This window comes from Anabrus simplex, chromosome 1 (assembly GCF_040414725.1).
Source record: "Anabrus simplex isolate iqAnaSimp1 chromosome 1, ASM4041472v1, whole genome shotgun sequence".
Classification (NCBI taxonomy): Eukaryota; Metazoa; Arthropoda; class Insecta; order Orthoptera; family Tettigoniidae; genus Anabrus; species Anabrus simplex.
The window spans coordinates 1,523,627,727-1,523,642,827 of NC_090265.1; the positions used below are offsets into that span (position 1 = coordinate 1,523,627,727).

General features: G+C 38.9%; 1 protein-coding gene across 12 annotated transcripts in view; it reads right to left on the minus strand.

Annotated features, from left to right (window-relative positions):
- The window catches only part of polybromo (protein), a 618,289-nt gene that overhangs the window by 581,570 nt on the left and 21,618 nt on the right, over positions 1 to 15,101 (minus strand). For all 12 annotated transcript variants that reach the window (XR_010858640.2, XM_067138036.2, XM_067138039.2 and 9 more), the window contains exon 3: positions 4,720 to 4,839. Coding sequence is in view for 11 of the 12 variants with exons in the window: in XM_067138036.2 (XP_066994137.2) it covers positions 4,720 to 4,839 (120 nt within the window). In the remaining variant the exon portion in view is untranslated. The remainder of the gene's footprint in view (positions 1 to 4,719; positions 4,840 to 15,101) is intronic.

Genomic DNA, 15,101 nt, shown 5'->3' on the forward strand with positions numbered 1-15,101 from the left:
GGGAATTCCTTAAAAGTGGGCACGTTAAAACTGGGTTCTACTGTATGTCACAATAAAGGGAGCCCAAACAGTTGCATCAATACACAGTGTACACACATTCCCCCCTGCGGCGGCAATTCAGGCACGTATTCACGCACGCAAACGATCATAAAGGTGCAAATGACATCCTGCGAAAGATTGTCCCAAGCATATTGCACCTTTTGATGCAATTCGACAATCGTTCTTGCAGGTACTAGAGAACGCGTAAATTCCCGCTTCATCATGTCCCATACATGTTCAATTGGCAAGAGATCCAATGATCTTTCTGGCCAGGGCAATTGTTGTACACCACGTAGAGCACATTGCATCGCAGCAGCTGTACGTAGACGTGTAATGTCCTGCTGAAAAAGCACAACACCTTCCTGTCGAGGAAATGGCAGCAGCACGGCAATAACAACCTATGCAATGTAGTGTGCACCAGTTACGTTACCCTGCAGAAACACCAACTGTGACCACGAGTTGTAACTGATGGCCCCCCACACCATGAAGCCTGGAGGGTGAGACCTGGGTGTCGCAGATGAATGCACTCTAAAATAGGCTACTCACGAGCTCTACACCATACACGTGTATCTCCATCACTTGCATCCAGACAGAATCTACTCTCGTCACTGAAGACAAGAGAGTGCCATTCTGCTCTCCAACTAACTCTTTCACAACATCAGAGCAGCCATGCTTGGCGGTGTTGTGGCATCAGTGGTAGCCTGGCCAGAGGCACGCGTGATCATAATCCTGCTGGAAGCAGACGGTTCCCAATAGTCCTTGGTGACACAGCAGGTGCAACATATGACCAGATTTTGTTCCTAGGCGATGTTCGGGCGCCCACCGCTGCTCGCAAAATTCGATCTTGACGGGCATCTGTACTACACGGACGTCCGGAGCATGGTCTGCGGGTATGGGAATGTTCCACAGACCAATGCTGAAAGCAGCGGCATACCACCGATACATTGTGCCCAACATGTGCACCAATCCGTTGATACATCCATACAGCTTCCGGCAGGCCCACAATGCGACTCCGTTCAAATGGCTGGAGTTGTTCAACAGGAGCACATACTCGTCGGAAGAGCATGGTTGTACACTAGAATGAATGTGCAAACACTTTCACTTCTAACCTCAGCACAGTTCCTGCCTGCAGAGTCAAAACAGAGTGTGCACAGACAGGCCTCCTGAGCGCCATCTGATCACCAATGTCTGTGAGAAATGAATCACTAACACAACAATCCCTCAGTGTGCACATATTACACCATGGTGCCACTAAACACAGTCCTTGAGGATGTTGCATGTTTCTTTTCTGGCAGTGTACTCAAGATCTTCAAATCTTATCTTCTTTTTTTCTTTTCTTCCCTAAATGAGTAAATGATGTAAGATATATGGAACATGTTAATGCTGTTAACCATAAGAGATATTCAGCAATGGGAGAACACACAGCAGAAAGTAATCATAAATTCACAGACATTAACAGTGATATGGAATTAATACATTCGGCCAAAAACGTAAATTCATGAACGTTTTGGAAAATTTAGAGATTTATCTTGCACAGAAAAACAATTTTGATTTGAGTTTAAATGAAATGAATTACAGATGAAAATCCATTATATAAACTAGCCAAAAAAAAACTGGAAAAAGATAAGATTTGAAGATCTTAAGTATATTTAAGAAACGAATCATTTATCATCCTCTTAATTTTGAAATGTTATATGATAGTAGTTTCCTAATGTAACATTAATAATTGTTTATTCATTGATATATTAGGAATAAATAGGAATAATTCTTGATTATTTTTGTTGTTGCTTGATTAAGGGGCTTGTGGACATCGAAGGCCATCACCCCCATGCATAGGTGCATGTTGAACTCTGTCTGATAACCGGTGTTAGTACGCGGACTGTAGAAGTGAGTGTTATTGTATTTTAGGGGATAAGGATTTGGGAAGGCAGGGCTTGAATAAGGTACTATCCCAGCAGTTTCCTGGAGGGAGTATGGGAGAAAAACATGAAACAACAGAACAGGAATCAAACCCATTTTTCTCCCGAATCCAGAAAATCACAACAAGCGCAGTTACGCTCTTGGATAAACAGGTCCGTGTCATTATTTTTGTCGTAGAGAACGTTACCTTAACGGTGAAAATTACAAGTGGGGAAAACTAAGTACCGTATTTACGCGAATAATCCCTGCCACCGAATAATCCCCGCACCCTAACTTTAGGAAGGCTGATTTTGAAAAAAAAAATTTCCATCATTGACTCAAATAAAACTCGCATCCCAATTTTGCGTTTCAATTTTTTTTTTTTTTAAATATGGGGGTATTATTTGTGTAAATACGGTATATACGTATACAAGTAATATTCAAATCTAAATATGTGCACGTATCATTTTAAAATTATTTTCAATGACTGGTTCAGAAATTCAAGACGGGTGTTTAAACCCCCACCATGCATATGTCACCGTGTGTTATTACAGTTCATTATTTAGCATGTCTCTTGCGACACTAAAATTAATAAATCTTGTCTTGTTAGCAGTATTTCAAATTTTATTTACCTTAAGCATCTCTCTTGATATATGCCAGAAAAAATTAAATAATTAAATTTTGCTTCTGTAATTAGATTTAAAATGGACACATTGCCCATCCGTGTGTATTACTCATTGCATTTGTCAAAGTAAGGCGAGTATTAGCAATATCACCGATGGAAAGAAATTCTCAAGGTACTTCCAGTTCGGCCTACTATGGTCGGCCATTTTGTCTTAATGCTCAGGCCTTGTCTATAAGTGGTGCTGATTTGAGCTTGGATGATCTGCTCAAGACCTTTAAAGAGAGCTGATATGAAAATAATGAGTCAATAATCTGAGAACATGATGGGAATAATTATTTTAGGAATGGGATGGACAGTTGCAGACTCCCATTGTGATGATGTGCGAGTTCTCAACGAGTATTTGTAGATGTGCATTATTCTGATCTATTGAGTGTTATTTCTGTCCAAGAAGTACTACCAGTATTATATTAGTAGCACAAACAGACAGAATTCCCCACAGGATTTAGAGTCTATACTACCTGCAGACAGAATTCCCCAGAGGATTTAGAGTCTATACTACCTGTAAATCTAGAATCTGATGTCTCTTCAGATTCTTCTGACAGTGGCATACAGACATTACACAACCACCTCATCAATTCAGTCAAAATGAGATGAATGATTTTGTGAGAGAACTGGATTTACCAAAACTTCTTGGTTCATAATTAAAATATAACTATCTGCTCTTCTTGAACATCTTTCCAATGATACAGGAACAGAGAAAAATATTTCATGTCATATCTTATCACTCATGAAAAGATGGTTTATTGAAGAAATAGTGAAAATTTGCTTCATGCTATCGGCATATAGCACGACCCTACAGAGTGATTTTTAGTTTAGTGTAGACAGTTCAGTGAGAAATCTAAAAGCATTACAGCTTTTTAAAAAGTGGTAGTAAAACACCAATTTCTCAGCAAGTGGCATCAAATGTTATTGTCTTCTTATGCTAGAACCCATGCAATATCTCACAATATTGCAATGCTCTATATCTTTGAAGGAAACACATGATAATCTGAGAAATTATTGGAGAAATTAGAGTGTGTGAGACATATGTGGACTGTTAGAAGAGATCTGAAAACATAGGAGTTTTGCCTTGGATTTCAGAATGGGTTCACTATATCCTCATTTTTATGCAAGTGGACCAGTCAGGAAAAAGGCCATCACTGCAACAGAAAGAAGTAGCTATATATAGTAAGTATCAAGACTTGTGTCTGGTACAGAAAATGTACTATATGAACCATTTGCTTCCCCAGATAAAGTATTTTATCCTGCTGGCCTGAGTGGCTCAGATGGTTGAGGCGTTGGTCTTCTGACCCCAATTTGATAGGTTTGATCCTGGATCAGTCCATTGGTACTTGAAGGTATTTGTATTTGAATATGCTCAAATACATCAGCCTCGTGTCAGTAGATTTATTGGCACGTAAAAGAACTCCTGCGGGACTAAAATCCGGCACCTCGGCATCTCCGAAAACCATAAAAGTAGTTAGTGGGACATAAAGCAAGTAATATTATTATCATTAAGTATTTTATCCCTTCTCCATAAAAAGCTAAGTCTGATGAAGCAGTTTGTTGTGTCCCTTACCACTAGCAGTAATGGATTTATTAGTTAGGGTGAAGACCAAATTTCCCCAAAAGAGTGAAATTAAATAATTATTATGAGCTGATGTGTTTAAAGGTCCTCAAATTTGAGCCCTGATGCAACAAAAACAGCAAAAAAACTCTGCTATGGATGCTTTAAGAAAATAAAAAATTTCCTTGGCAACACAAAGGTTCAAAATTTCAAGGAATGCATTTGCCGAGGGCCTTGGAATGCAAAGACAGCTAGCAGGCTATAGCTGATGCTTAATGCAAGAATCCAGTGCTGTACATCACACAGCATCTAAATGCTGGACGCTGTGAAATTTCATGTTATGAAGACCATGCAAACAGTTACCTAAGACATATGTTATATTGAAACAAAACGATTTTATGTTTTTGCCACCAAAGGGGATAGAAATTCAACCCATTTCAGAATCAACAAAACTACAATCCAATTCTTCACCACATTTTCTTCACTCTTAAGAGCATAACTATTACTAACCCTTCCACTGCTTACAGGAATAAGAAAACTTTTCACTCACTTCATAGTATCCAGGTTCTTGTCTGCGTTTGGGCACTCTAATGAAAGCATCGCATAGTAGCGTTCCATCATCTTTTTTGTGATTGCGAATGATGTCGTATATCTGCTGACACAATTCACCCTGAAAATGGATACAGTCTTTAAACATTACACAGGCAAATGATCATTTGTAATTAAGAGACCATAAATTATTGCACTTATGTGCAGATTTTTCAATAACCAGACAACATTATGAGAGAGGAGAGGTCGAAGTCATTACTCATTAACTATCAATTCACAATGAATGTGGCTTTTCAATTTTAAAAGTTTTTCATTTATACAAGCGTTCAACATTCAGAGTCACTGAACTATGACCTAGGACTAAATTCTAAACTGACTTGTGATCAGGTCTGAGTAAAGTCAAGGATAAATCAATCTGTACTTCAATTCTTGAAATACTTAGGCTATGCATCAAGGAGAAAGGAAGCCGTGGAGAAGATGGTAGTAGAAGGGAAGATACCACGAGAAAGACCTGAAGGGTAAGCACCTATAAGATGGGTCAATTAGACAAGTATTCTTGGAAAAACCTCACAGCTAGCTAAGGAGTGATCAGTTCAGCGAAAACTCTCCAATTACTCCTGAAATGTCAACACGCCCTGTCATGGGTAAAAAGGAAACAAGGAGAGAGAAATATACCACTATGAACTTTGGGACTACAATCAGCCTGACATAGAGCTAAAATGAAGCTACAGTGATCATCAGCCATGCGTTCAATTCATGTGACAGTCCTATTAATTCACTGTTACTCGCTAGGCCATTTTGTGTGCCTCTACCAGTGACCATAGCACTCACCCCGATATATCAGCTATAATATGTTCCCATTACACAACCTTTTATTCAGAAATACAATAACCGGCATGAAAAACGCAATACTTCAATTCCTTAAAAAAAAAAAAAAAAAAAACTGATGATGATGATGCTTGTTTAAAGGCGCCTAACATCTAGATCATCAGCCCCTAATCGTACGAAATGAGACGAAATGTAATGACAAATGAAAAGTCCAAAAACCTCCACTAACCAGAATTCAAAACGTGAGGATGAGAAATGAATGGATGGATATGAATTTAAAACAATCAATGGATCCGACCCGCAATGCCTCACATTCACACAAACTGACATAAAACAATAGTATTACTGAACAAGGAACTGCTTCTATAGCATAACAATGAATCGATGATGCTTATAGTCTAAAGGAGTCCAAAATCCAAGTCATCGGCCAATGGTACTTATCGCTAGGAAAGTAGAACCATGGTATTTGTCATGTTGTGGTACTAATCAAAAGTAGCGTAGACTCGCGGTATTCCACACATTATGGTACTACTCACAGATAATGAAATTCACATATGTAATATAGACCTACGGCGTTTCGCACATTGCGGCACCATTTACAGGCAACGCAAACCTATGGTGTTCATCACATACTTGTACTAACGACAGGGACTCGCACAATCCCGTGGTGTTCCTCATATAGTGGGCACTAATCATAGGCAAGCCAGAACCATGGTGTCACTCCTAAAATGGTACTAATACAGGTACTGTAAAAGCCAGCAACGCACTCTGTTGCTACTAATCACAAACCTATTTGGTACCTAACATAGTGGTACTATGCGCAAGTAAAGCGACCCATGGTGTTCCCCACGTGGTGGTACTAATCACAAGTAGTTTCATAGTTCTAATACAATCATCCCTTGGTCGCCCCTTTTAGTCGCCTCTTATGACAGGCAGGGGATACTGTGGGTGTTTCTTCGTCTGCGTCCCCCACCCACAGAGAGTTGTGTGTTTGGTCCGGGAGAGGTATTTTATTTCCCTCAAGTCCGCCGGCAAGCCGGTTAGGACACCCCTATCCGCCACCTGGGACGTTCCACGTGAGAGTATCACCTCTCTCCCTGCTATGCCAGCGTAGTAGGTTCGTGAAAAAAAAAAATTATGACAAAATATTGAGGTATACGGACTCCTAGCTGACAATGAAAAATAAAAAATTGCAGTACACCATGAAGATCATGTGCAGTGGAGATTAATGCTTTTTAACATCTTTATTTGTGATATTTGTGTTTATGTTTTCCAGAGAATATCTGTGTTTTTGTTTTATATGGTGATAGTGTTCAAGTGTTATTTCTGTAATCTATGTTCAAGTGTTATTTCTGTAATCTATGATCTATTTTTGTAGTTTTTTTAGGGTGTATATTGGCTTAACTTTATTGGCCTAAATACCTCCATACTGGATTCTACATAATGGGTCCATAGATTGATCTGCTAAGATATTATTTCTTGTTTTTGAAATCTTACCCGAACTGTCACCATATTGAACTTTCTCGATTACCATGGAAACCGCTATATAGATTTGCACTCCACTAGTTTTCTGCGATGCCCTACTTACAGGAGCCATTTATCGAACGGGCAATCTGTATCTCTTGCCCTTTCGGAGTTGTTGTTGCTGCACGTCCGTAGGTATATCTTTAAACTGCCCTATACCTGACCCCTGAGTGGTGCCAAGATAGCAACTACATTGGCTGCTGGACCTAAGGCTTTGCTTTATGGATATCTCAGCAATCAGAGCATACACAAATATGCAGAAAAAAAATCTACTACTAATTTGTACATAGTTGTACTATCATAACAATGTATCCTCTTGCCATATATATATAGATAGATATATAAAATAAGATTTTTGTCTGTACATTGCTCAGAATTTGAAAAGAATGGTATTTCTGTATCGGTCATGTCCACAGTAACAAGAAAATGCATTTTTTACTTTTCCGTAATTTCTGTCTGTCTGTCTGCCTGCCTGCCTGCCTGTCAGTATGTATGTATGTATGTATGTATGTATGTACACGCATCACGAGAAAACGGCTGAAGAGAATTTAATGAAAATCGGAATGTAAAGTCGGGTGATGAACCGCTACAATCTAGGCTATAAATTATTTTAAACAAGCTGAGTGAAATGGTAGTTTAGGGGAAGGCCTGAAATTTTATTCTCAAATATTTATGTTATTAGTGGTTCTGTCTTAATGAAAATCGCTAGACAAAGATGGGAAATAAGTCGCTACAATATAGGCTATACACGCTGAGAAAAATGGTAGTTTAGGGGAAGGCCTAAAATTTTGTTGTCAAATATTTATTTTATTAGTGGTCGTATCTTCACGAAAATTGGTATGCAAAGTCGGGGAATAGATCGCTATAATCTAGGCTATCAATAATATTATACGCATTGAGTGAAATGGTAGTTTAGGGGAAGGCCTGAAATGTAATCTATATATATAAAATAAGAGTTTTGTCTGTACATTGCTCAGAATTTGAAAAGAATGGTATTTCTGTATCGGTCATGTCCACAGTAACAAGAAAATGCATTTTTTACTTTTCCGTAATGTCTGTCTGTCTGTATGTATGTATGTACACGCATCAACAGAAGACGTCTGAAGAAAATTTAATGAAAATCGGTATGTAATGTCCGTGATGAACCACTGCAATCTAGGCTACAAATTATTTTATTCACGTCGAGTGAAATGGTAGTTTAGGGGAAGGCCTGAAATGTAATTCTCAAATAAGTTATTTATGTTATTAGTGGTCGTATCGATAAATACTACATAACTAACATAACTTTAGTTATGTCGTAATTGGGACATAGTGGGTTCGAACCCCACTGTCGGCAGCCCTGAAGATGGTTTTCCGTGGTTTTCCATTTTCTAAACGACCGAACTCTATAAGTTTTGGACAAGGAATCCGTCTGAAGGTCAGCTATGCCCCCCCTCCTCTAGACTATCTCCCCAAAGGGATCATCTAGCCACCTGGTATGGTGGCCCCTCCTCAGTCACCCTGTAGACAGGGAGGTAGATGGTCGAGTCAGTCTGCGGTCTTTTACACAGGTGCGCCTGTTAGCGTAACTTGTGCCTCGGTCACTGTGACCAGTACGCACCCGGCTGTGTTTCACTAGATTTGTTTAGTTTCGTGTGCATATACATCTCAATATGGATCCTGCTGAAGAGGCAAGAATCCTATTATTGATAGAGTGCGTTGAAAAGGAAGAAAGTGAAAGACAGAAACAAAGCAGTAGGATGCCTATTGGAAGACGTTGATGAGGCAGCAGCCGAAGATACTTCCAGACAGCAGCCACAAAGTGATGATAAAGGTGAAACTGACAATCTTCAGGTTAGTGACCATGATACAGATAGTGAGCCATCTGGTGATGACGGATGCGGTGCTGGTGTTTCTGAAGTGTATTTGACAGGCAAGGATGGTGAGACAGAATAGCGTGTGCACCCAACATTCGCAAGGACTGGTCATAGACCACGTCATAATATTGTAATACGCCTTCCAGGGCCTACAGGTTTAGACAGGAATGTTAAAACTCCAATTGAAACCTGGGAGCTACTTTTTCCCGACGATATTGTACAAAAGATTGTCGACTATACCAATATTTGGTTAAAACAATGACAATAATTCTTCAGTGTGTTCACATAACAAAAATAGAGCAAAATTGAACTTGAATATGAACTCAAATATACGTAAAATAATGGATAATACTCTCATATACATGTTTTTCACAAAGGTGGTTGTTATGCTCTAAAATTACAAGTTTTATCATTTGAAATACAAATATTTTTGAAAAAACGGTGTTTTAATTTTTGATTTCTCATGCCAGAAATATTACAGTGATAATGGATGAAGGGGAGGATAAATATATATCTAGTTCAAATAGCTTCCATTTTACAAACCAGGAAAAATAAATAGAACGGAAAGTTATTTTTCAAAGCTTTCAAAATTTATTTGTAAATCAACTCAATTTTCAATAAGTTTTTATTTTTCTAATGCGGTCACTGAGTACATAATTTTTTTTTATATATTATCTAAATAAAAGTAAACTTACTTGCAACAGTATTAAACTTCAACATTTTTATTAGATTCCAAGGCCGTACAATAAATTATGAAAATAATCGCTCCGGTCTAAAAGACCGTGTGCGCCCGAGAGTGTTCGTTGGAAGAGCGCGCCCGATTGAGGGTTAACTGAAGCAATAGAAATGCAGTAAAAACTAAATACTTGTTACTCAGACAGGTTGTTATTCATTTTCTAACTACACTCTAACTGCTCTTGCTGAAATATCGAAAATGAATGAATGAAGATACAGGGTAAGATGTCTAATAGTGACTCGGTAACCTTTCTCAAAACTATGCACAAGACTTGAACTAAAAATATAGAATTATACAAATCAGCTTATTTTCTGGACTGTATGTCAATAGAAATTTTAATGTCAATTTGAAATCGACGAGCAGCAATAATCACTACTAATGAAAGTCCGTTAACTATCTTGTCAGCAAAAATTCCTTATATTCTCTTGAAATCTTTCTCTTTTCACTAAATTTGCAATGTTACTGGTATTTATCAATTATTTAACGAAATTGCTTCCTTCGTGATAGGTGGTGTTTAGGTGGTTTTTTTTTTTTTTTTTTTTTTTTTTTTTGCAAGTTGCTTTACGTCACACTGACACAGATAGGTCTTATGGTGACTGTACCGGGAGGTACACCCCAAAGCCATGCATTCAAATTCAGCGACTAAATGAATTCCTCTATTGGTAAAACAGTGAAACTGAAACTACACCAACTTAGAACTTTACTCAGAAGATGTCACCACAGAAATATGATGTAATTTTGCTATTGTGCAGTTACCTAAACTGAGTGAATTTATCCTTGTTTTGTTTGCCATTCATCAAGAAGTTTGGACATTTTTCCATAGATGACACCACTAAAAAGCTATGATCATGCACCCTGGTGCAAAAGGAAAGAACTTAAAATTTAAAGGTTTTGAATTTCTAGGTTTTTGTGACTGAATGATGTTCATTTATTTTGGGTTGGCAATATTTCCTTTTTCTTTCTGCCAGTTTTGAATCTATCCAATCCCTAATTTCTGTATTTAATTTTCAACCTATCACAGGCTTCTTGTTCGATTCTGAGTGTTACTTTGAATTCCAGTAATAAAACTGAGGGTGTGGCTAGTTTAATCTTGAATGATCTCGAACCTTCCCTGAGGGTTTATAAACTGCGGCTTTTCTCGTTTCTTGGCCAATTCATAGTCATCTTACTGAGTGTGTGTGTCAAAGCAGGAGGCGGGCGGCCTCTTTTGTCGGCAGGTAGATAGAACATCTACAAGGTAATGGCCACATAACTTTATTCTTTCTTGCTACCTCCGCAGTTTAATCCAAGGGAAAGGCCCGAATCGTCAACTATGTAACCTAGTTTTCTAAAAATGTAACTTGCTGCCGGCTAATTTAAAAACTTCATAAAATCTTTAACTGTAAATCGGGGATAGAGAGTGAATCACTTTCTCGAGCTCAACTTCATCTTGGTTTGAGGTGACTGTGTTTTTATAACTGTTTTTCATTCTGTAATATGGTATAAAGTAATTTCTATACGAGTCACCTCCGTAGTTTGGGAATAGCCCCTGTTTCATCGGCCTAGAGCCGCTTAGGTTGTTTTAGTGTTCATATCTAGGAGTGCAAGTATACGCCTTCATTCAGTTTGTGTTTCAGGCCATTTACTTAACCTGTTTTTTTTTGGCAAAGGCCCTGTAGGTTGGGTACAAGATACCCCTGCTTCAAATTGTAAATAGGGCCATGGAAGGCCAGAGTGTGTACGATTTTTTATATTGCCTCGAGGAGGTTGAAAGGAAACGGAGAGCCGGTTAACACTTTCTCAAATTTTGTAATTGTAAAGTGTGCTTCTGGGAGGCTAGATATTGCAAATTTAAGAGCAAGTGCTCTTTGAATAAGGGGATTTTTGCCCTTCACTAAAGTTGTCCTTTTTTTAATTGTAAATTTGAGCTGGAAGCTCAAGAATTGTAAAGTGAGGGGCTTGAAGCCCAGGACCTGTCGAATTCATTTTCCTTGACTTGTTCCAAAATTGTTAATTGTACCTGTTATATCGTTATTTGTTGATTTTTTGAAATTCTAAAGAAATATAACCTTGTTAAAGTTTTAAATTAATTTTGAGACTGTAGTTAGACCCATTCAAGCCTGCACCTTCTTTAACCTCTTTCTGCTCCACGGGTATCCCCGTAACAGTGACGATGGGACAGGAAAGGGCTAGGCGTGGGAAGGAAGCAGCCGTGGCCTTAATTAAGGTACAGCCCCAGCATTTGCCTGGTGTGAAAATGGGAAACCACGGAAAACCATCTTCAGGGCTGTCGACAGTGGGGTTCGAACCCACTATCTCCCGATTACTGGACACTGGCCGCACTTAAGTGACTGCAGCTATCGAGCTCGGTCGTGATAGGTGTACGAGGTTTGTCCGGAAAATACGTATAAAAGTTGAATAATAACTTTATTTGACAATTATTCAGGTATTACAATAGGGTCTCCTTCAAAGTACTCTCCCTAAGACAAGATGCACTTCTACCAACGCCGTTTCCACTGTTGATAACATTGTTGAAAGTCTTCAGTTGTGATGCTGTTCAGTTGCCGTGTCGTTTCTCCCTTGATGGCTTCCACATCACCCAAGTGCCGCCCCCGAAGCACCATTTTGCATTTCGGGAACAGGAAGAAGTCACAAGGGGCTAAATCGGGTGAATAAGGCGGGTGGTCTGTCACGGTGATTGAGCTTCGGGCCAAAAACTCGCGCACAACGAGCAACGTGTGAGCGGGCGTATTGTCGTGATGAAGGATCCACCTGCCCCCTTGTGCCAAATCCGGTCGAACTCGGGCCACACGAGCTCTGAGACTTGATGTTGATGCGCTGTTCCTCAATCAGAGAGAGCTCCATACCGACGGCAGGTGAAAACGGGTAACTTTCAACAAGCAGCCGCACACTACTACTGACACGCAGAGCTCTACGACTCGAACTGAGCGTTGAGAAGATTGGCGACAACAGCAGTGCCACCTGGCGGCGCTTCCACGATACATGATACGTCACCCCGACGGATTTATACGTATTTTCTGGACAAACCTCGTAACAGAAGTTCTATGGGAAATACTGTGTCTAGTACTTATATGAATGTAAATGTAGAAACTGCTGCAGAAACAAATCCATGTAATAACCTGCTGTCTTTATAAGTATCCTATATATATTCAAACCAAAACTGGAATATTATTTACTATTTCCCCCAACCCAGACACAAAAAGTAAAAGGCTAACCTACATAAACTACAAAAGTAGAGCAAAAACAATTTTTTGGACTTTTTTTTTTTTTTTTTTTTTTTGCTTTTTGGGCCTTTTCATTTCTTTGTGTGTTTTGATCAACACGATAAGACATGCTAAAAACGGGCTAGGCCTCTTCTTAGATCGCTGATTCTCTCTCATCGGAATCATCACCATGCGATTCAACAAATGGCTATGTTCAGAGCCAAACTTGGCAGTCATTTCAATAAATACTGAAGTCATATTAGCTTCCAAACAACAGCTACTAAATAAACTATGTCACAAAAAGGTTTGTGATTTTTGTGTGTTCAAGAAATGCATAGGAATGAACAGCAGAGATGCCCAAATATCCATGGCATGAAATTAGCTGGAAATGCCATCTTTGAAAAAACCAGACATACAAGTCATTAATGTTCATTATACAGCTGAAAATAATATTATCTCCTTGCAGCTCAGCAATTGTGTGATCACTTCTATATAAAAACCTACAATTGAAAAAGACAAGTTACCGAGACTTGAACAACTGCAGTCATGTTTCTTGAAAGCTGAATACAGGAGGATCATAATTGAGACAAAGTACTTTCATGGGCTGAAACTAAGCTGTCTTCCTTTTTCTGTGATAACAAACTCCCTCCTACTTTCAACAGTGGAAGATGGTAACAAGGATACAATCTACACAACTTGTTTATGAATTAAATAATAGCTTAGAGGTGCTCCAAATCAGTAGGTGATCCTATCCCTCATAAACAAAATGACCAATAATATGCCAACTGATAATAATAATAATTGTACCGGGCGGTACACCTCTACACCGTTTATTTAAAAGTTGCGCCAGTTGAAACTCCTCTTCTGGAGGAAGGTTGAACTTTATCTACTCTATTAATTCTCTACTTTCTCAGAAGATGTCACCACGTGGAAAATTTTGAGTTTTTGAACTGTGTCACTTTTGATGTGTTTTTGTTTCGCTTGAAGTAAGAAGTGTGAACTTTCTCTTCTAGAGGACACTACTGAAGATCAACAATAGCGCACCCTAGTGCGGAGTCAAAGAACTATTTTGTTGGAGAAAATTTTATTTCAAAAGTTTGTTTCTTGTTAAATTTCTTTCTGTTATTGTTTAAGTTGGCTGTATACCCCTCTTTTTCCCCTTGTTTTAGATTTATCCAATCCCGAATTTCTTTTAGTAATTTCTGACCAATCTGGTGTATCTTCCCCCAACTTGTATCTGTTGCGGGGTCCTATCCAATAAAAACATTGTGGGCGGGTGTTTTCATTCCCCTAACGCCTAGAAACTTCCGCGAGAGTATATAAACTGCTGATTTTAGGGTCTCCGGGCCACTTCTGTTCCATCTTTCAGTGTATTAAGTACATAGCAGGAGGCGGGAAGCGCCTCTTTCCTCGGCGGCGGTCAACAATAAGGTAATGGCCGATTAATAAATTTTTTCTTTTCTTGCTCAGCAGTTTAACTTTCGGGGCGGGTTCTAAGCGTTCAACCATGTAACCTTTTCCTAAAATGTAAAAACAACTGGTATCTATTCTATTTTAAAACGACATATCGGGATAGAGAGTGCTTAACCCTCTCGAGCTCCCACTCACATCGTCTTGAGGTGAACTTATTCTCTCAACCAATTCTTCCGTAATGTAATGTAAATTGCTATTAAGTCACCTCTGTAGTATGGGATTAGCCCTTGTAATAACGGCCTAGTGCCAAACTAGGTTTTAAAATCAAAGTGTATTAGGAGTGCAAGTTCGCCTCCTCTCAAATTGTTTTAGAGGTCATTCAATTAACCTGCTTTTCATTTAATAGACCTCAGTAGATTGGGTATTTTACCCCTGTGTTTATGTCCGTTGAGGACAACTTGAAGGTGGAGTTTGGTGTGGCCTAGGAGAGGCTTAAATTAAAGAGTGTGTGGCTCTTTTGAAAACGGAGTGTTGTATGCCTCGAGGAGGCTTTACTGTGTAATTTGGAGCAAGTGCTCCAGGGTTTGATTGGGGTCTTCTGCCCCTTTGTTAAAATTTGTATATCGGAAAGTTGGGCTAGTTGCTCAAAAATTGTGAACTCAGGGCTCGAAGCCCAAACTCTGTAATCCCTGTAATTGTACATTTCAAATTGTGTTTCGGCTACTAAGTACCTGTTCTTTGTTATTACTTAATATTGAAAAGGAAATATAACCTTGTTAACTTTTACATTAACTTTGATTCCGTAGTTTGAGACCCATTCACG